We start from the raw sequence: 23,878 nt of genomic DNA on the forward strand, positions 1-23,878 counted from the left end.
CACATCAAAACTAAAAAGTGCTAAAAAGTGGAAACAGAATTTAAAAGTATTAGCATAATGTTTAAGTGCACATGCATTCATGAATCAGACTACTTGGGTTGAATTCTGGCTCTGATTTACTCCCTACGCGACTTTTGGCAATTTACTGAATCCCTCTGCACCTCCTTGTCAATATCTTCCCTGTCAAATGGGGAGAGTAATAGCGCTGTGCCCATATCATAGGGCTATTGTTATGAGGACTGGATGATGTAATCCATGTAAAGAGCTTAGCACACTGTCTGGCAGTCAGACCTAAATAAATGTGATTTTATAAATATTGTCATACCCAGAACAGAGTGTAAATGACATGTTTCTTTAAGATTGGTAGTAAACAGGAACATTATAAAGAATAGTGATGATTTGGTGGTTTTCAGCCCATAAACATGCTTTCAGTACATATTGAGGTTAACACACTAGGTTAGACCCTGGGGATAAAAGTATGACTATACACCAAAGATCTCACAGAACAAGAAGGTTAATCTCTAAAACTCTTAAAACAGTTTTCATCATGCTGATCTTACTGGACATTGCATAAGAAACATGTATGTTTCATTTCATGCAATCACAAATTTTTACTAATGATGCTAAATGTATAGAAGTACTTGAATTCAGTAAATACACCTATTAAGTCCAATATCATTTGACTAACACTCTAGATGTATCATCAAGCATCTAACATGTTACCTCTTCAGACAGCCTTGCATAGTTTGCTTTATAATATCTTTCTCACCTAGAAATTCTAGGAATTCCCCTCAGAAAAGTGAGATTACTACACAAACTGTAATACTTCTAATGGGATCTGGCCTAATTCTAATGCTGGGTACAGTCACCCTCGCATGGGGATGTAGTCTCATTCTGACCTTTAAAAAGGTATATGTTTGCTTTTCCTACAATGACTTGTTGACTCATACACATTTTTTCTCCCAGAAATCTTTTTGAATAGAACACATTTTAATGTTTTTTTTTTCCCCAGCAAGCCACTAAACTGTGAAACATCAACAGAATTAGGCATATGTTTTGATTTGTCTCCTGCTCTGCCAAGTTGGAAGAGTTCCCAGCGCCAATTGATTTATTTGCCAACAAAGACAGAAAAGCACAAATGAGACCCGAGGGTTACAAGTTCTTTTGTAATATCTGTGTTCTGATGGATGGCTAATTATTTTTGGCTTGACACAGGTTGATAGCAACACAAAATCAGGAGAGCTGGAATTCTAACACCATTTAACCCAACTCTTAATGTTACTGATGGTTCAATTGAGTCCGCAATGATCTTACAAAAATTCCTCAGTAACAGAAAAGCTGATCGAAAAGCTGATCATAACTATAACTGAAAAAGAAAAAGAAAAGAAAAGGAAAAGAAAAGCTGATCAAGAGTCTTTCTTCTGCTCTTTCTCCTTTAGTCCTCACAGCAAATCCCAGTGATACACCCGCAATCTCAGACCATCACAAGCCTCCTATGCTGATGCCAACACTATCTCAAAGCAGAAGTAAGGGGTTCTTTATCTTCAGTTTATAGCTATTAGCAAGATTACCCTACCGTATTTAGAAATCAGAACAGCCTACATGTCCATAACAGGGAAATATCTCCATAGATTGTGGCCTAGCCAGATAATTCAGTAGCATATATTTATTCAGCATTATGTTTTTGAAAACTAATGATATGGAAAAATAATTCTGATGTGTTATTTACTAAGTAAAAACTGTTGAATACGCACTTGCATCTCAATTTGATATCATACTGTATATATTAAAAAAAAATTTTTTAAACCTGGAAGTAAATACATAAAAAAGTTATTGATGCTTATCTTTAATGGGTGAAATTAGGGATAATTTTAATTTTTTATGTATACTTTTCCTATTTTACATATTGCATATGATGGATATGAATTATATTTATAATCTAAAAGACAAAGAACATTATTTCAAACAATCCAGTGTACTTATAATCAACTGGATGAGAGGAGTTAGTAGATGTAAAGAGCATCTCCTATTTAAAAAGAACACGTCAGCATGAACATAATGCATAATGTATGAGCTATCCACTCATGACTTTGGCTTAGTTAGGACAGGGCAAAGACTTTGGCTTTTATTTGTAAATGAGAAACCACTGGAAGGTTTTGTGAGAGGAGTGACATGAACCAACTTAGATTTTAACAAAATCACTCTGGCTGCCATGTTTAGCTAGACTAAACAAGGATGGTAGTGGTAGAAGTGGTGAGAGGGTTGGATTCCAGCTAGTTCTCCATTCAAGTTTCAATTTCAATCAATTTCTAGATTTTGAAAATTATTTTCTCACAACCTACCATTTATTATATGGGTGTTTAAACATGTCATATATATATGCACACACACACACACACACGTGTGTGTGTGTGTGTGTGTGTGTGTGCATTCAGTAGAACTTGTGATAAAACTAAAAAACATTGGGAAAAGTGGGTTTTCTCTTTGAAAACAGTACAAGTCTGATTTTACCTTTCCTTCTCAAACACCTGCTCCTATACCAACAGTTACTCTGACTCTATGGAGCCAGATAAGATGAGCCTTTGGGACTTCTCTCTGCCCATTCACGAGGAGAATCAAGTTTTAGTCCAGTGGGCCTCAAGCACCAGCCAGGGCCCATCCTTAATAAAGTTTTCACCAGTCAGCAATAAAATAAGAACATTTGAAAAGTCAAATCTATTCTTTTTATAGGATGGTTTCTTTATTCTATGACTAGATATATATCCTTTATTCTGTCTTTTGTAAAGTGATGATGATGTACATGATGGTGATAGTGGAGCTTTTTTTAATATATACTTCTTTAGCAAAATAAAAGGTGACAACTTTACATCAGTCCCTAAAACTTTTACTATTCTGTGGCTCATGAAATCCTCAAGTCTGGAAAACACAGCATTAGTCTGTAGGGCAAAATCTTTTTCATATATGCCTATTGGGAATGTCATTTTTTTGTAACTGAATAAGAAATGGCCACTAATTCTAAAACTTTGTATCTGTAATGCCGTCTCATTCTTTCCCAGAAAATAAATGTTAGTTGGAACTCTACATGGGTAAAACATAATTCATTAGTTTAATTACACTATTAAAGCTTTGTTCAGTTAAAACAAAGTGGGTTTTTCTTTAATTACGCAAGTAATGCATATTAATTGTAGGGAATTTGGAAAATTAATTCAAAAGAATAAAATAATTATTCATAATCCTACCATTCAGATTTCAACCACTGTTGATAGTTTTGTATATTTTTTCTTATCTTTTAAAGTGCATTATAAATGGATGGATGCATTTTTTCACAAAATGGAGATTACATGATTATTTCTTTAGTATGTTACATCAAAAAGCTATCACAAAGGCTCTGATGCCTAGAAAACTTAGCAACCCATTACTCATAATCTCAAAGCTCGGATTCTCATCAGATATGTGCAAATGAAATACATATATTTTAAAGGCTGAGGTGATGAGGAATGTAGGTAAACTAGGGAAAAACTATAGATTTCCCAATGTCAGAGAAATTTCTTTCAAGTTAAAATAGATATTAACAAACATTAAAGACATATTAGCATCTCAAAGAGACTAATATGGTAAAAAAGCTGACAACCATTTTTGAAAAGCTAATTATGCTTCAGCTTGAAATAGGACCAACCCTGTGAGTAAGAGAATTAGGGCTTTCTCTTTTTGCTATTAGGGACACCGATAAGAGATTTAAATTTTACTACATCCCTAAAGATGTGCTTTTTCAGTCTACCATAATGCCTGGAAATCATGCCTTTAACTTTGATAACAGGACTTCAGGGTTACAATTGAATATAAAAATCTCTCCAAACTTCCGGATAAAATACATAAGAGGAAAAAAAAGACATATACAATATTTAAACCTAAAAGACTGAACAGTTAAATGCCAGAACATGAGTGAAACCTATACCAGTATTAGACAAATAAGCTAAATCAGGAAAATCAACTTCACATTCATCTAATGAAACATTGCCTGAAGATACATGCCTGGGACTTATGAAAAAATATTCATAACCAGAGACTGGCAAGCTCACCTTAACGTATTAGAAGAACAGCATACTTATGAAAATCATCTACTCCATAGTATGAAGAATTTTTCAAGAATCCATGTGTATACAACAGGAGCAGAAATCTAAAAGAGGAAAATAGGTTGAAATGAAAAATGCAAAAGGATTATATGAAAAGAGGGAGAGAGCCAGCTGAGTGGCGTGGTGGTTAAGAGCTGGCTTGGAATGCCAGAGGGCCCCGGTTCGGATCCCACATATGAGGGCCAGTGACACTGCCCTCTACAGCTAAGATGCTGAACGACAGCTCAACCTGGAGCTGGGATGCCGTGGGTTGCCAGCAACGGCATAGGCTGCAGCTCCTGCTGCAGTGGGTTGCCATGGGCTACCGTGTGTAGCCGGCAGCCAGCGTAAGCGGCCAGCAGCCTCTGTGAAGCAGCTGTCCTGACTGATCTGCCTCTCCCAGGCAGAGCGCAATGATAGTGCCAGCTTGGGCCAGTGAAGCAACATCTTCCACAACTAGACTGAAGAACAAAAAAGACAGCAACTTGTCTATTCCCCTTCCCCCAATTTCCCAATAAAATCTTTAAAAGAAAAAAAAAAGAGGGAGATTGTAGCTAATCTCTAAGGAGGGAAAAAGGGAAACAGGAATAGAATTTAAATATATGTTGGACATAGGAAAGGATAGTATTGATACCATGGAGAATAAATAGGTGATATGAGAGGCACACTTGAAGTACACAATGTAGTGAGGTACAGGAAAATGGCATATGAAAATCAGAGACAGATGGGCCAACACACGTACACTTGGTAAGGCACCAAAACAAACGGAACAAAAATAGATTCTAAAAGAATAGTTTCCTGGGTTGACAAAGAAACTATTTGGATGTATATTTGAAATATTTAATGACAGTATATGCTAAACTCCTTATTTTAACATGGGAATTTCAAAAACTTAACTTTTATTCTGGACACTAAAAAATGAGGTTACAATGGGAGTGTCATGAAGCCATGGCATCTTGTGGATTGGCGCAAGTGAAAATGGCAGAATTAGAGAAGGTACAACTGGGAATTATGCACAATCCAGAGCCCATTCTATCAATGCAGGAGTCCACAGTGAACCACTGGGCATGCAAAAATACTTTTGACAAATTCAATGGTAATTGCTATAAGCATGTAAAACTGTATGTATGTCTTCCAAAATAGTGGAAGATAAAAGAAAAGAAGTATGGGCTATACAGCAAAAGACAGACAAAGGAAATAGAAAACCAGATGAAAAGGAAAACCAAATGTATTAAATACGGTAATGAATGAAAGCAGATTAAGTTCTTTTGTTAAAAATAAGATTCTTACTTAAAATCAAAACAAAATTTAATGATACAATGTTTCAAGCAACCCCTAAAATGAAATATTAGAAGAGTTAAAAGTGAAAGGTTGGGCAAAGATATATCAGGCAAATGCAGATAAAAAGAAAGTATGGTCACTATATATTATGTTATAATAACATAATGGTAAAATAGAAATGAGATATAGTAGCTGACATTTATTTAGTACTAAGAGCATGTAACATCTTATTTAATCCTCGTGATGGTTATGAGGTTGTTAGATGTCAAATTCCAGTTCAAAAGCAATAATCAGGACAAATATTGTATTACAATAAGAGACCATTTCTAATGATCATACAACATTCATGCATCAATAAAAGTATAAAGTAAAAACTATAAATAAAAGAAGTAATGAGAGAAATCAAGTAGTGGTGGGATACTTTAATACACTTTTCTCACTTTCTGACATATCACGTAGGCAAAAACACAAATAGACAACATCTAAATATTATAATTTAATGAAGTTGACTTAACCAAGCATATATCACAGAATATTAATGGTAAAAAATTGTAAATAATCTAAATACCAACAGTGGAGAATATATTAAATGAATAAAATAAATCAGACTAAGGCTAAAATGACCATTCAACAGCTGTTAAAAATTATTTTGTATGTAAATATATACTCGGAGAAAATAAACTTAAATGGGAACATCAAAATGTCAACATCAGTTATCCCCAGATCTTGTGATTATGGACAATTTTTAGTTTCTTAGTGATCTATGCATGCAAAATCTTTTTTCAAAGAATACTTTTGCCCTTGTAATCCGAGAAAAACACAATTGACCTTTGTTTAATGATTGTGATCTTACGAACATCCCACTTGATTCTCACAACTTAGGAGAAAAAGACAGTGTACACACTTCATTACGGAGGAAATCAAGGCTCAGGTATAATGGCCTCCTCCCCCCGCTCCCCCGTAATGTCATAGTTAATGGCAATACTGGGTTAAAACCCTGACTTCTTACCTCAAATCCTGAGGACTTCCCAGTGCATTTTTCTGGTTAAACAATGTCTCCACAAAGCCCTTGTTTAAATGCAACTGGTTCACCATGTCAAGTGATCAAGGGCCTGAGGTAATAAAATATATAAGCCCATACAGTGTAATAGGATTTTTCACCTAAGATGATAGGAGTTAGAGGCGACTACATCTGATTAATTAGCTCTAAGTGAGCAAGGAACTGAGAGAATGCGATAAATACATTTTGATGGAAGCTGAAAATAGAAATAGTCATGGAAGCCAGAGCTGGTCAGCTTGAAAGGCTCTGGCACCTGAGGGACAAATTTTACTTAGGGTCTTTTCTTGAGTGGCCCTGAGAGAAGAAGTCACTTTACATATGAACATGTTAGGGTGCCTTGCATTTTAGGGTAGCCTAAAGACCCCTTTTACGTGTCACTCTGGGTATCTGTAAACCAACATTAGGATTCACAGTTTTAGAACTGGCTCTGCGACTCGGCCTCATGTTCACAGTTGAGTAATAGGTCACTCGGGCTCTCCCCTTCCATTATTTATGAGGTATTAGCGACCCTTCAGTTTCCATTTCTCTTAGTAGCTGGATGGTATTAGTACTTCCGTTACAGTTCAAATAGATTTCAGATTTTTGTTCAATGGAAAATGTACAAGGACACTTTGAGGGTTGCTTGTAAATGTCAACGACCTTCAGAGAATGGTTTTATCTCTTCACATTGGAATGATTTTTCCATTTCTTGCTTTAGGAGTTGTGATTTTCTAACTTTTGCACAATATGTAAATTAATAAAAAGTTTTTACTAATGGAATTTTTGTTATGATAAAAATAGCTCTTTAATTTTTTTCCGATTCCTTAATAATGCAAATCTTTGTAAAAATCTAATTGATAATGAAAAGTCGAAGAAGAAACTAAAAATCCCCTGAAATTTCACCACAATAAAATAACCACCGTTAACATTTTGGTCACTATCGTTTTATGCTTCTATTCCATAAAGACTCATATATAATTTATCATAAATTAGATATTATATGCTACTTTTTTATTCCAAACTCCTTTTTCCCTTCTTTTTTCCTTACTTCCATCCACGCCATCACCCCCGAAGAGATCAGCATTAACCAATGTGAACTCTTCTATATCTATATCTGATTAGTTAAAATGGGGAAATGAATGTTTTATCCTCATATGTGTATTATGTGTGTTCATGGAATTTTACAAATGGGGAAGTCAGGATTTTGTCATTTACAAAAAAATGAATTTTGTTACTCGTTTCTTGCTTTCCAAATATCACATCACAGAAATCTCTTGATTTTAATGATAGCAAATGATCTATAGAGTGGATGTGCCACAATTTATTGAGCCTTTCCCCTTAGGTGAGCAAACACTTTTCATCCCGTTTTTCTCTACCACTAATGGTTAAATTGTGTTGTAACAAACAACCTCATATGTGCCTTCTTATAGACTTGCTTTTATTTTTATAGGATAAATTCCTAGACATGGACTTACTAATCAGAGATATAACTATTTTAATTTAGTAGATATTGTCGGATTGCTTTCAAATAGGTTGTAAAATTCACATTTTCATTAGCCATGTGCATGAGGGTCGTCTTCCCCATATCTCCGTTAGCAGTAGGTGTTTTCGTTCTGTTTCATTTTTGTCTACCTGATTGTTGGGAAATAATATCTCTCTCTCTAAATTTGCTTTTGTCTGACTATTTGTGAGGCTGGACATTCTTTCTGTCCTTCATTGATTATTTGGATGTGCTTTCTTGTCAATTTCCCATTCATTTTCTTCTGTTGGGCCGTCTCATCAATTTCAAGGGGTTCTTTCTTGTATGTTAAAAATATTACTTTTAAAAATATATTTTTTTCACAGTAAATAGCTTTTATATAAATTACTAATATTTTTCTCAACCTGTTATATGTCTTTGGGCTTTGTGACACCTTTTTCCATGGAAAAAATATTTTAATGTAGTGAAAAATCCATCTTTTTTGTGTAGTTTCTGGGGAGTCCTGCCTTGTTTTAAAGCCCCCCAACTCTTACAGTATGCACATTTTCCTGAACTTATTCTAACCTTTAAAAAATTTACGTCTTTAATCTACATAGAGTTCTTTATATAAAAATCCAACTTATTCTTCTGGATTGATAGACAATTATACCAGCAAGATTTTTAAAAATAATCATTTATTTTTCCACTGAACTAAAATACTACCTTTTCATATGTTAAGTTTCTATATAATTTTCTACCATTCTGTTATGTTCTGCTAATCTAGTTATATATCAACACTATTGATTATAGTATGTATTTTGTGCTATATTAATGCTTTATAAATACTCTACACTGTGTAGTGTATTTCAGTATCTTGTATGGCAAATCCTCCTCCTTCCGACTTGGAGACAGTGACCTGGTGGTTAATTGGTTGAAAGCACACACTCTAAAATTGAATCCTGGAGTCAAGTTACTTAACATCTCTCTATCTCAGTTTACCTATCTGTAAAGTTGGGACGATAGTTAGTATTTATCTCAAACAGTTGTTGTGACGATTAAACGAAGCAAAACATAGAACACTTAGAAAATTTTATGACATACTTCAACAACTGAAATATTAATTTGCCTTTGAAATTTTCTTAACTGTTGTGCAACATTTCTTTCATATGAATTTTATTGCTTCTTTCCTTCAACCTGAACCCTCCAAAAGCAACTCCTGGGAGTCTACCTTCAATTGCATTAAATAAATGTATTCATTTTGGGACAATTTACATTTTTTATGATACTAAGTTCTACACCTTAGAGTTCTATATTATGCTTATTCTATGTTATGTTTTTAATTTAAACCCTCTCAAATCTTATTTAAAGCCTTCAATATGACCCTAGTTTAATTCCTGTAAGACTTGCACCTTTCTTGTTAAATTTATTCCTAAGTTTTAAAAATTATTTTTCTTATTCTGAATGTAGCATTTTCTCTATTTCCAATTCTAGAGGGTTATTGCCAGTGTAGAAAAAAAGTGTCATATTGTTTATTTATTTTATTAAACTCTCTTGTTTTTTCTAGATATAAAATTATGTCAACAAGAGAGATGTGCATATACTTTATTTACCAAAATTTACATTTAATATTCCATTTTCTTGTCTTTATACTCCTGTCTAAATACTCTTTAATTATGATGAAGTATCCTTGTTATCACGAGAGTAAGAGTGATAGTGTGACTAAAAGGCCCTACCAGACATAAGCAAAGGACACTGATTCCTTTACCATAAGTAAAGGATGTGGCTTACATCAGGAGACTCAGAGCATCATCACCATTGGGTTGGGGGAGGGGAGGGACAATCCTCATAGTTCAAGTCTCCTCAAGGCAGCTGCACTACCAAAGATACTGATCAACAGGGTCTCTGAGAAGCAAAGTTGCCATCTCCAGGAGTATTTCATACCTTCTTGTCCTCTTTCAACTAATCTCAAGACTCTAGTTTCATATCTTCTTGGCTACTAGGGACAAGTGATTCATAAAAACTCCAGAAGGATTTAATGGCAGGGGTCTTTACCACCACAGAGATTGAATAATATGCTTTTTTCTTCTTTCAGGAGGGGATTATTGTAATTTCTTCATCTTCTCATTTGATCATTCAGCAAGCATTAGTGAGGTTCCTATCAGGTGACAGCTACTTAAGAATAGTCTTGAAGAAGACCAATTCCTGCTTATGAAAAATGCCGAGTCTAGATGGGGAATCAGACATAGAAATAAATAACGGAAATGCTATGTGATAAATTTTACAACACAAACAGATATAAAGAAATGTGCATGGGTTTTACTCTCCTTTCAAGTTAACAAGAGAGCCTGCTATTGTTTCATGGGTACCAGAAAAAGACATGAGACTTCTAGATCAGAGACAAAGACTATTATTTACAGCAAAATCAGTAGTCGGAGCTTCATGCCCATTTGCGTTGGTTCCCCATTTCCCCTAAGTCTTACAGGGCTGACACAGTGAGCCCACCACAGTTGTCTGCGTGCTCAGTGGACTGTGTTACAGGAGATGAACACTGAACATGAGGAATTCATGCTTTTATAGCTAGGGAAAGCAAACCTGCTCTTTTGCTGGGGGAGATGTTATCTCATCATTTAAGGTTGCTTGCCTCATATACAAACCTGAAAAATGAGACAAGTAAAGAATAGTCAGGGCCTTATATTCTTGGCATATCCCCCAAGACCATGCAGGGACACCTAGGGTCCGTGGCAGATTGCCTCTACCAACAGCAAGTGTAACTGCAGAGGTATTAAGACCTAAATCATCTCAAGAAAAGCAATTGAGTAATTTTGTAATCAAACACGTGGCCATTTTCTGTTGGTTTGTGCAGCTATCTTGAGATTCCATAAAGAATGGTTAGCCCTTGAGCAGATTTATCATAGAAAATATTATATAGATAATTTCCAGAGAAAATAAAGTTAAATGCAATTGTGGCTCAAGGAATCTAGTTAAATAAAGAAGGAATGCTTTTTTGTTTTGTTTTGTTTTTTTAAAATAAATAGATAGTAGTGATTTAGAAAGGTCATAACTTGTAGAATGAGATACACCTGGATTTGAAGAGTTCCTTCTTACTTTCTCCATTTTGTGACTTTTCACAAATGTATAACCTTGGGCTTCCTAATATGTACTTTGAAGGCTATTGTCAGTATTAAAAACAAAGCTTATAAAGCACTCTGCATATCATAGGTATTCATTAAATGACAGATTCTATTACTGTTATGTTCAAACATAAATGTTAAGTAGAATTTGTTAGCATCTATCTTGTTCTTTTCCTGTCATTTTGAATTAACCAATTCATTTAACTCTTAATTACAAGTCTGTGAATTCCCCAGAAGTATTGAATTTTAGTCGTCATAATGATCTAACTTGACTTCAACTCTCTTTTTTTCTCTTTTTACCTGAATGACAAATTTTCAAAGTCAACATCTTTTACAAAAACTTTTGTATAAATCAAGCAAAAAGAAAAATCTGATATAGAGTATTATATGTGTGATTTATCACTTCTTGTTTAGATTTAAATCATAAAAGTAACACACACTTAATTATTTTTAAAAGTCTAACAATACCAAAGAATTGAGGTAAATGTGAAAATGTCCACTCCACCCCCCCGTTCCATTTCCCCAAGTATGGTCATTAATGAGATATTGACATGTGCCCTCCCACGCCTTTTTCTATGTGTAGAAAGTGTAATGTTAATTATTTTCTTCTAAAGATTATATGAATTATACTCAGATGAGAGGACTGCGTTATTATTTCTGATTGCTAACTTGTGTTGGTCAATTTTTTATTCAACACATCTTTTAGTGTATTTGTGTGCCTATGCGGGTTAGTCCTAAAGAAATGCCAGGAAAGTCCCCACTGTTTAATGTATTGAAAACCCCAAATACAAAGTCTTATTTTCCCTGGAGTTTCTTTCATATTCATATAAATATATTTCCTGGAACACAACTCAGTCTTCATTGGCTTTATAATCAGTTTTGGTCATTTCCGTGAAACTAATAGGAAGATTTTTATCTTCTGGTTGATCAATTTGCCGTTTATGAGCTTTAAACTCCCCTAACACCCCCCATGAGGCAAAATAGAAGACTCCTTATATTTATATAGAGTGCTTTACAAGTTACAAAACTCTTTCTCAATTGTCTGGCATGCTCCTTACAATGACTCTATGATGAATGACAAATATTATTATTCAATTAAATATTATTATGCAATTAAAGTAATGAAGGTTAAAAAGTGACTTGCCTAAGGAAACACAGCTAGTAACAACTGCAAGCCCAAGTCCTCTGACTTTACATAGCAAGCTGTCTGGCTGCTTCACAGAGCAGTTGTCTAGGATAAATTGAGCCTTCACAGCCATAGAACATAGTTCAGGAAAAATACTCGAGTTTGTAGAAGACACACTTGATGCCTTTAAGAAGTATTTTCTTGTAATTTAAAGTTAAGACAAGCTATGTATACCTGCAGTTAAGTTTAGCTTCTTTGTCTTAAGATGAATGTATTATTAGCAGTATAAATAGAAATGAGGCATTCATCATTTTTATCCATTGACAATCTATACCTCTCTTTTATCAAGAAAATCTTAGTGTGATGAGATAATTTAATGCTAACTGAACAAGAAAGGCAGGCAACTCTATTCAATTGAATTTGTTCATTCCTGGCAAAAGGAATAACATAAGGATATGTAAGAACTGCGACTTTAGTAAGACAATTTAAAAAAAATAGGCCTTATTTTTTAGAGCCGTCTTAAGTTTACAGAAAAATTGAGTGGCAAGTACAGAGCGTTCCCATGTATTTCCTTAGCCTCTTCCTTCCCCCGGCCAAAGTTTTCCCTATTATTAACATCTTGCATTAGTATGGTACATTAGTTACAATTGATGAACCAATAATATATTATTACTAAATGAAGTCCATAGTTTAGCGTTTAGTCTTTGTGTTACACAGTTCTATGGGTTTTAACAAATGCATAATGTCACGTGCCCACCATTACACTATCATACAGAATAGTTTCACTGTCCTAAAAATCTCCTGTGCCCCACCTATTTACCCTTCTCTCCTTCCCCCACAACTCCTGGCAACCACTGATCTTTTTACTGTCTCCATAGTTTTACAGTACATAGTCTTACAGTACGTAGCCTTTTCAGATTGGCTTCTTTCACTTAGCAATATCTTTTTAAGTTTGCTTCATGTGTTTGTGTAGCTGGATAGTTCATTTCTTTTTATCATTGAATAATATTCCATCATGTAGATATACCACAGTTTGTTTATACATTCACCCATTGAAAGACTTTGTGGTTGCTTCCAAGTTTTAATAATTATGACTAAAGTTGCTCTAAGCATTTGTATGTTGGTTTTTGTGTGGACACAAGTTTTTAATTCATTTGGGTAAATACCTAAGAACATGATTGCTGGACTGTATGGTAAGAATATTTTTAACTTTTTAAGCAACTGCCAAACTGTCTTCCAAAATGGCTGTACCATTTGAAATTTCCTGTTGCTGTGCATCCTCACCAGCATTTGGTGTTGTCAGTGTTTTGGATTTTAGCTTTTTTAATAGATATGTAGTGGTATCTCATTGTGTTTTAGTTATCAAGAAATATAATTGCTTTGAAAATCTATTAGACCAATTATTCCACATCTAAATCAGCCTTAAAACAACTAGATCAGCTCTTCTTCAATTTAGTGGGGGTTTTTTTTTTCCTTTTCACAGTAGATATATCCTTATGATTCTTATGAGAAAGTATTAGGTAAAAATCATTAAGAAAATGTGTGTGTTCAGAACAAAGAGAAGGAAATAATAAGAGGCTGAAGCTGAGACTGTTGTCATGTAGAAACTGGCCAGTGTGTTTGATACTGGTAAGGGTCTAGGATAAAAATGATTTAAAAGCAGTATTTGGGGTAATAAAAGGGGAGAGAGCTAGGTGGCAACTGGAAGTATGCAGTATATTGCAGATTGTTAATAAAAATTGGAATGAAAATATTTTGCTCTGTAATTGGAGACCACTGCTTCATATCCCAGATATACCATAAAAGAAGAAATATCAACATTTGAGTACAGATGGTGCAAGTAGTTAAAAAAAGAGAGAAGTTAAAAAAATGCCTAAAATTTAGGTTAGGAAAAAGCTGGTATAGCAGAGGTGGGGTGCCCTGACCACATCCCCTTGGGCTTCATCATTTTAATCAGTGGACTTATAAGTGCCAGGAGCTGCATCTTTTTGCTTCAGGGCTAATAATGACAAGAGCTGGTTTAAAAATACTCCAGTTCCCAAAGCCCTTGGGTAGATAATTCTAAGTCACGCATCTACACTGGCTCCCAGACCATTTTAACCCATGTCTTGATAACACACCCTTTACTGGATTTCTTCTCTTTCTTGTCCCACTTACCCATTTCCATAACTGTGTTTTTTGGCATCAACTCCCAATTATACTTCTTGCACTAGAATCTTTGTCTCAAGGTTAGCTTCTGGTGAAACCCAAGCTCAGAAAAGTTATTGGTTACATGTTTATTCAGGATCTCATATCCCCTTTGGTTACTATTGTCACTCTTTCAAGGTTTTTCTGAAATTCTCCATTTATTTGTCTTAGGACCCATTATTTTTATCCTGCTGTTGCCAGTTCATTGAAGCCAGAGAATAGCTCTTGACAAATCCTTCACAATGTAGAAGAAATTGATTAAATGTAGTGTTAACTCTTCCTCAGGTGTTTGCATTTTAAAAAAGATCCTTGGGAAAAGAACTCAAAGGAACGACTGTCTAGTTGTGAAATCTCAGATTCTGTGCCACCTGAATGGAGGAGGTTATTTTAAACAAACCTTTTCATGTCATTTACTTATGGCTCATATTCCTCAGATCACCTGGGAGAAAAGAAGCAGATGAACTACTCACTCTTTAGTGACAAGCCACATTTAGAAATTAGATGACAGGACAGTAGAAGAGGAATTTGAAGGAAAGCCAATGAGTTTAGCAAAAAGTAGCAAAAAGAATAACCCAGCATATTCATTGGTTCCAAGACACCTTTTTCCCACATTTTAACATCTCTGAAATTATATTGCATTTTATAATCAATAGCATCTCTGAATTGCTATTGTCAGGTGGCAATCACAATGTCATTGTCATCGCCTGAGATGTGGAATTGGGTCATAGCTATTTATGTCATTGTCACTTCCATTGAATTATGTACACTGTTGGTAAAACACATATTGAGTTTAATTGCTGTTTAAAAGTGTTGTCACTATATACTATGATTCAGGATTGAAGGAAATAGTTATTATGTATGCAGAATGGGATGGGGACAGATCAGCAGGGTATAAGTTTGTCGCTAGATGGATGACCCTGAATTCCACATTTTCTTGAAAAGCAACAATAAAGTGCTTTACAAGATATAAGAAAGGGAAGAAGATGCCCAGATCTAGAAGTTGCATTACATTTCATTACTGAGATTCATGCAAAGGGATTGCCTATCATACACAAAGCAACAACGGCAAGAAAAATTGCCCAATTCCTCACAATAGGTAAAGGAAATCTCAAAACAACAGAAGACTGGAGTAAACAAATCATGCAATGCACAGGGTAATCATTAAGATGTACAACATCCATTTATCAGAGACTTCCTGCTGATTTTGAACAGAATGAACTTACCCTTCAACAGGATGCCATTGAAGAAAAATTAAAATATGTGTTTAATCAAATAGGTAATGCTGGGGAAAGGGGATTGGTTTTCTTTGACAAGACTTAAAATTATACTGTCAGTGCAAAAGGGTCTTTAAAGGGATCAAGAGTATGAGTTTGGGGCATGCAAAGCAGTATATCACTGTAATCTTATGCCTAACTGCCAATTGCTAAAGTTACCACCATATGTCATTTAAACTGTAAAGCAATGTCTCAGAATAAAAAGTTCTTCATTATTGGAAGTGAACCAAAATAGTATGGATAATGGTTAAGCTGATAGAGGACTGGTTAGAAGTTCTCTGGAATAGATACCTGGGAATCTATTATATATTCTAGTTCTCAATAATTTTATGGACATGTATCTGAACAATTAAATAATAATTTCACCTAAAAGTGTAGTGATGTGGTTATTAATCGTGACAGTGTGATTAGATCACTACAACCCCTCAATGTTTCAGACACCAAACCATTCAAGGACCATTGCAGAAGAAATATGAGTCGTGGTTCTTGTCTAAAAACTTTCTGTTGAGAACTTTTGGTAAGATCAAAAATTGCCAGCAAGGGTTGGCCGAGTGGCGCATTGGTTAGTTGTTGGCTTGGGACGCCAGCTCTGAGCAATAGGGCCCCTGTTTGGATCCCACATGAGGGCCAGTGACACTGCGCCCTCTACAGCTAAGATGGTGAACAACAGCTCCACCTGGAGCTGGGCTGCCGTGAGTCGCCTAAGACGGTGTAGGCTGCAGTGGGGCTGGCTGGCAGCAGGCGTGACCTGCCATCCAATGGCCAGCGAGTGACTGCCTCACCTGGGAAGAGCTCAATGATAATACCAAAATGGGCCAGTGAAGCGACATTCTCCAAACTAGACTGAAGAACAAAAGGACAACAACTTGTCTGTTCCCCTTCCCGGATTCCCCCAACGCTGTTCCCCTCCCCCAATTCCCCAATAAAATCTTAAAAAAGAAAAAGTGCCAGCATCAAAACTTACAGAATGGAGACAATAGTTATGCACACTTTAAAGAAATGCTATATCATTGACATTCTTGATGGCTCAGGGGACATTATTTTGTGGAAAAATATGGATGCCAATGAATCTAAGTTAAGAAAAGTTGAATTCTAAATGTATGAAGTTTAGGAATATATCGACCAATTTATTTCACGTATATTTACCCTTTTATATGCACAATACTCATACATGATTTTAAATATCTATATGTTGAAATAAATCAAAAGAATTCTTTCAATAAGGATAAAATAAAAATTCTAAGTGATAAAAAAATAATGTCATAGTTTATATTTTTGTGTCAAGGTAAAAAACATTATTAGAGATAAAGGTCAGTTCACAGTAATGAAAGGTTTGACTCACTAGTAACACAAAGTCTGAATGTTTTTGACAGAACCACAAGGAGAAATTTCACAAAATAGATTTTAACATGCATCTTTCAATAATTGATAAAATTAATCAGGCAAAAAATCAGCAAGGATGTTTGAACAACATAAATAACAAGCTTGGGTTAGTGAACATGGGTAAGACATTTGGCCCAACAAATGCAGAATTCACATTCTTTACAAATTCACATGGAACATTTATAAACAGTCTATTTGCTGGGCCACAAAGTAAGCCTCAACATATTTTAAGTGATTGAAGTCATTCAGAATATCAATTCTGATCAGAATTTTGAAATCTATAAAAAATAAAATCAGTAAAAAAAACCCAGAATAAATAGAAAATCCTTATGTTTAGAAATTATCAATACATTTTAAATAAATCTTGAGGATGAAGGTAAAATCCTGATGGAAATTAGATGATATAAAAGGAAGAAAAATTGTGTAAATATTTGCACAATATTATGATTTGTATATGAAAAAATCCAAAAGAATCTACAAATTATTCTTTAGAATGATAAGAAAGATTATAAATACATTATTAGGATGAACAAGAGTTTAGCAAAGTTGCTAAATTCAAAGTCAATGTATAAAAGTCAAATATATTTTTACATACCAGCAAAAACAATTAGGAGAGAAAGATACCATTTATTCCATTATCAACACTACCAACTACATAGAAATGAAACTATCAAAAATATATAAGATCTCTGTGAAAAATTATAATCCTTAATAGAGAGATATTAAAGAAAATATAAATGAATTAGTACACAATTATAAAGATGCCAAGTCTCTCAAATGTATTTAAAGATTTAGTGCCATTCAGATTCTCAATACAGTTGTGAATGTGTGTGTAGCTTCACAAGCTGATTTTAAAATTTATATGGAAGTGAAAACAAAACCTATTCTCCATGATCAAACCTATTATAAAGCTCTAGTAATTAAGACAGTTTGTTGATAAAGCAGAGATAGACAGAATCATAAGATAGAATGGGGTCCAGAAGCAAACCCATCCATATAGGGACACTTGATTTATGACAGTCAGCCCAGCATAGTGGTGGCAAAAGGGCCGAATGTTTAGTAAATATTGTTGGAACTGAGTATCCATCTAGAAAACAGTGAAAGGGACAGCTCATTATTAACAAGCTGCAAGAGAACTAAAATAGAAGACAAAACTATAAAGACTTAAAAAGATAATACAGGAAAAACCTTCATGACTGCAGGTTAGGGAAAGATTTCTTAAATCATTAAAAGCCCTAGCCATAAAGGAAAGAACTAATAAATTTGACTTCAACTTCTATTCATGGACACCATGAGATAGTGAAAAAACAAGCCAGAGAGTAGAGGATATGTGCAATATTTACACATAAAAGAGACAGACACACAGTAGAAAATTAACAGTTTCTCTTTCTCTGGTTTTCACTTCCTCCCACCAACACACACTTTACGGGTGCTTTTGTTTTTGTTTTTGATTTTATTTTGTTATTTTTATTTTTGAGGTCCATATACATGGTAACTACTGAAAAGTGGACATGAATGCATCTTAGATAATTACAAAAATAAAAAAGTGCTAATTTGGTTTTGAATCTATAGTGATTGATTTTCCATAAGATGTTTCTGTCTTATAAGTGAGGAACTAAGTTAGGAAAAATGCAAAAGGAAAGTGAAAAGATAGTCTTGATGAAAACAATGGTGATTCTTTGTTCTTAAAAGAGGATAAAATGAATGATTTAATCTTACAAACATGAGGAAAAACGAAATTTGAAAGGGAAGGTAAAAAAAGTTCAAATAGGAAAGGAAAATGAAAAAGTATACACAACAGAGCTAAGAAATGTTGGAAGATAGTATCTGAATGGTCAACAACAACAACTGTAACCGTGAAACAAAACAAATTCAAATAATGGTGATTCTTGGGGCCCTAGAAGAAACCCTTTGTTTTTATCAATGAACTATTTAAAAAATAAATGCAACATAAAACATAGCTTTCCATGAGGGAGTTGAACGGGAGGTATATGGAAAAAATGAATAGGAAAATTAACAGGAACAAATTCTAAGTAGAAAGAATCTGAAATTGTCAGCATGCAGAAATCAGAAATTTGGTGTCCTTGTTTTTAAGTAGGATCATTTTAATTTCTTTACCTTATGAGTTTCTGCCAATTAATTTTTTTTTTCTTTTGGAGCTTTCTGATTGTGGGGGAGGGGTGGTAAGAGTTTTGAAGGCTGTAGAATATAGAAGAACAGGAACTCAGATACTTGGTGTTTATCCTAGATTTGCAAATAGAAGTGCTAATTAATGTGTATCATATAATAAAATTGTGGCAGCAGTCAAGGTTATAAAAATATTTGCAGCCAATAATCTTGTTTCTGTCTTAGTAAGACCTTTTGGTTTACTGGTCTGTATAACCTACTTTTAATTAATTGTTAATTTTCCACTTTGTGGATTATTATTTTATCTTTTCTGCTGTTGACCTTTTGACCATTTCACCGATAATTAGCAACTTCTTCAGAGAGGAGGGTAGGAGGAAACTAAATAAATGTATTTGTCTACATTTATTGTGCTTCCTGTTAATCCTGCCTTGGGAAAAGTCTAATAACAAAGAAGTTTAATGCTATGATTAAAATGATGGTGTTGTTCAAATTAGTCTTGTAAATCACAGACTGGTTTACAAGGGCCTGGCAGGTAAGGTAAGTGAGTGCTTGGGATGCTCAGTCATGGACAGTAGGGCAACTGTGGGTAGCAACATGCTCCCTCTGACGGGATTGCAATATTTTCACTTACAGAACATACCTAATGGCTGAATTACATCCACAGGCTGCCAATTTACAATATCTGCAGCATTTGTATTGGTAATTTTAAGTATATGCTTAGATGTCATAAAATATTGTTGCTGAAATGTGTGATGGAAGTTTACTCAAGTATACTGATATAGGTATGAGCTAGTTGGCATGAAAAACACCAAACAGGGACCAAAAGAAATGCTTTACGCATACCATGAAGCACAGAGTTAACAAGTGAACAGTTGTGACCATCCTGGTTCATGATAATTTATAAAGAAGTAACTCTTTTACCTAAAACCTATCCTAAGCCGAAAAGAGACTGATCCTCCTGAGTGTGTGTGCAGGTCTTTCCCACAGAGGTGCTCAAAAACTATTTCAATGATTAAAAATGATTTTTTTATTGTGAAATACACATTTTTTTAAAAATTAGTTTCAGCCGTACAACACAGTGCAATAGTTATATTTAAAAAATGATTTTTAAAGACAGAGCAATAGGCCACATAGGAGTCTACATTCACAATGTATATTCCTGTGGATTTATAATAGATTGCTGGAAAAAATCCTATATAATTTTTTATGCTTATTAGGTTGCTTTAAATTTGCAAATAGTGATGTTTCTTTATAATGCATATATTTAGGTTTTTATGTTGTTTTTGCTCACTTTTTTCTCAGGGAAAATTTCATGGAAATCCAATGCATGTAGCTGTGGTTATTTCAAATTGTTTAAGAGAAGAGAGGAGAATATTGGCTGCAGCCAACATGCCCGTTCAGGTAATACTTTCTGAACTTTGGTCTTGTTATCGTCTTGAACTCCACTTTTTCTGAAACAGAAATTCTTACCTTCCTTCGAACCAGCTTCTTCTACCTGTTAGTGGTGCCACCATCCTTCCGGTCCCTTGTAACCAAGGCCTAGGGATGATCTTTTAGATCCTTTTCTCTGCTCCCTTATTGAAGTAATTACCAAGTCTTTCCAGAGTTCTGTTTTGTTTTTAATCCCATCTATACTGTCTTTTCTATTTCCACTGGTCACACTCTGGTCCATGTTCTTACAACATCATAGTAACATCAGGAACATCGTAACCATCTCCTTGCTGAATTCCTAACCACCATTTGGACTCTGCTTCTCTCAGCATATTTATCCTCAGGGATTGATCTTCTTCAAACCCTTAAGTAGCACCTGATGTCCTACCCGACGAGAAGGAATTTTACCTCACAAAAACTCCATAAATACTTGCTTGTTGATTGCTTGATTGTAATTTGCCCTTCTATATTTTATCCCACTATTCTGAGTGAATTCAGAATGTCCATCAAAGGCAAGTAAAGGAATCAATAAAATCCTTAATGAATACTTTTTCAGTTAATCCTTATAAAAAGAGGAGTATGTAAGTAATCCATTTTCCAAATTACGTCTTCCATAATTTAGTAAATCACACCACAATATTTATTTTTGAAGGTTCAAGAAAAGTATCTTTTTTAATATTAAACATTTTCAGGTTTAGTTATTCTCAGGTTATGGTTGTTTGGGGAGAAGTATGAAGTTGCAACAATTTTCTATTCTTATTTTTTAGATGAAGAAGGACAGTATTTTTATTTAATTTAAAATCTAAAGCATAGTAAGTTTCTAAAGTAAATATAGTTTGTTTCAGCATTTGTGGGGTGATATTAAGATGCTACAACTATCGTTTCTTGTATCCCTCTTATCTCTCATCATTTGTGTGTGTGTGTGTGTGTGTGTGTGTGTGTGTTGTTCCCTTCAAATGTCAGATATCAGTTAAATTAGAAACATTATTTTTTTGAGCAGATGCTCATCAAAGTCACTCTGCAAATAATCTGCCACTGCCACAAAAAAAGCACTGGTCTGTGAAATTCAAGTAGATAGACAAATAAAGGAGGCCAAAATGAGAGAGAGGGAATATTGAAAACGCTTTACTATCTGAAGAATGTGGTGTAATTGAAAGAATTGACAATGAAGGAAATGGGTCCCACATGAGGTTCCACCACTGATTTGCTCTGGATCTTAGCCAAGTCATCAACCTTTCTAACCTTAGCTCCCTACCTAACTGTAAGATAAAGGAATTGTCTACATCACTAACTCTCATATCTAAATGTCTGGGTAACTTTACATTTAAGGAGCACACTCAATGTCAGATTATTACAGTGGCCAAAAAAAGGTGCTTGGAGAAGCTGGTTAGTCTTTCTATTTAACTAGGCTGACATTTTTACATATTCTTTAGCCAACTCCCTTTGTTCTAGTGTAAAAATAAATCTCATCCTGGTAGATTCATCATCCCTAATTCTGAATTTAGTTTCATTATGCTGATTTTTAAATTGCATGTATTAGTTTTACAGAATGTCAAAAGTAATGTAGGCCTATTACAGAAAATTAGAAAAAAATTTTAAGCCATAAAATCATCTGTAATTTCAATATATGTAGATCCATATATTATAAATACCAGGGGTGCCAAAAATATGTATACACATGACTTGTAGTCATCTTTTGTTATCGGTATATATTGAGTATTACAATTTTAATACAGTTTTTTTTTCCTTTCTTACAATGTGTGTACATTTTTTGGCACCCTCTGTATATATACATCTATAAGCAATAACGATCATAAATATATGGTGTTTTTATAATTTTCTCAATTTCTTAACAATTTAATACTACTTATATATCATTAAATATTTTTCTACAGCATGATTTTTAACAGTTATAGATTATTTCATAGCATATTGATCCAAACCTCAGTTCAAAGTGTACTACATACACTACAAAGTATACTACATTCATCATAAACTTTTTTATCAACATCATTTACATTTCAAGACATCCTTCTTTCAGGGACCTCTGGAGAAATCCTTACAAACTTCTTCAGTTTCGGAAAGACAGAGGAATGTGGAGCACAAAGTGGCTGCCATTAAAAATAGTGTGCAGGTGAGTGATCTTACAGATACCTAGACAGGCTAGCTAGTGTCCCCATCCAAATACATATGCACTTTTCTCCTATGTGCCCAAAGTTAGTGGATACAGAAATCATAGGACAATTTGTTAATAAGATAAATGTCTCTCATACACTGTGTTTATACTAGAAAAGATTTCTTTGGGGGGAGCTTTTTAACTTCAATTACTGGAGACTGAGGCTTCTCCATCAGACTCTATCACTGGGAAGCTATGTGGCCTCAGGCAAGTAAGTCACTTCACATCTCTGAGCCTTTGCTTCTTCATCTGTAAAAGTGAGAATAACCACCATCATAGGGTTGTTGTGAGGGCTGCATGAGATCATATGAAAAGTTTTTAGCCCAGATCTTGACACTTAATACCTGTTATGCCTGAGCAGAGAAACATCAGCAGGTTTGGAGAAGAAAAAAGTGAAAATCTCAGAGACAGAAACAAACAGGAGACATGAAAGAAGCATAGATTTTTTTTTTCCTAAAAAGTAGAAAGGAAAAAAAAATTATACAGAATTGTCATAAACTTCAGCAGATTAGAATGGAGGCTTTAAGCAAAATGATAATTGGTACATTAATACAGAATTATATGGAATTAAACTGGAAAAGTATCCATGTTCTCAGGTAAAAAAGCTATTAGTAGCATTTGGAACAAATTGAGAAATGAGAGGCATGATGCTGAAAGATTTCCAATCAGGAAGAGAAAATGGAAGAGCAAATTCAGTCTGGTTCTTCCAGCGTTATTCAATTTTCATGGGAATTAGCTCTCTAGAAATGTAGGTTCTATACAGTTAGTCTAGGATATTGCTGGAAATGGGAAGCACAAACAGTGTGTTTTGAAATACTGATGATGTTGTTCCATTGACATGCTTAATTGTAACAACTGAGTATGTTTTCTTTCGTAAAAAGATGACAGAACAAGACACCAAATATTTAGAAGACCTGCAAGATGAATTTGACTACAGATATAAAACAATTCAGACGATGGGTAAGTTTTTGTTTCATCTAGAATTCTACTTAGGGACATAAAAGCAACATGACTAGGGTTTCTTCTTTACTGACAGAATTGATAAATTGATCTGCTTCCCTAAGTGAGTTTTTTCTTTCTTTCTTTTGAAGGGAAGGTTCAGGAGAGTATTTATTTTGCTTCCTCTTTTTTTCCCCATATATATATATATAT

At 34.4% G+C, this 23,878-nt stretch overlaps 1 protein-coding gene across 1 annotated transcript in view; it reads left to right on the forward strand.

Moving 5' to 3' along the window:
• The window catches only part of STAT1 (signal transducer and activator of transcription 1), a 172,704-nt gene that overhangs the window by 35,704 nt on the left and 113,122 nt on the right, over window positions 1-23,878 (forward strand). Inside the window, exons 4-6 of the mRNA XM_019662344.1 lie at window positions 20,422-20,520; window positions 22,592-22,684; window positions 23,608-23,686. Of these exons, the coding sequence (XP_019517889.1) occupies window positions 20,422-20,520; window positions 22,592-22,684; window positions 23,608-23,686 (271 nt within the window). The remainder of the gene's footprint in view (window positions 1-20,421; window positions 20,521-22,591; window positions 22,685-23,607; window positions 23,687-23,878) is intronic.

This window comes from Hipposideros armiger, unplaced genomic scaffold (assembly GCF_001890085.2).
Source record: "Hipposideros armiger isolate ML-2016 unplaced genomic scaffold, ASM189008v1 scaffold_372, whole genome shotgun sequence".
Classification (NCBI taxonomy): Eukaryota; Metazoa; Chordata; class Mammalia; order Chiroptera; family Hipposideridae; genus Hipposideros; species Hipposideros armiger.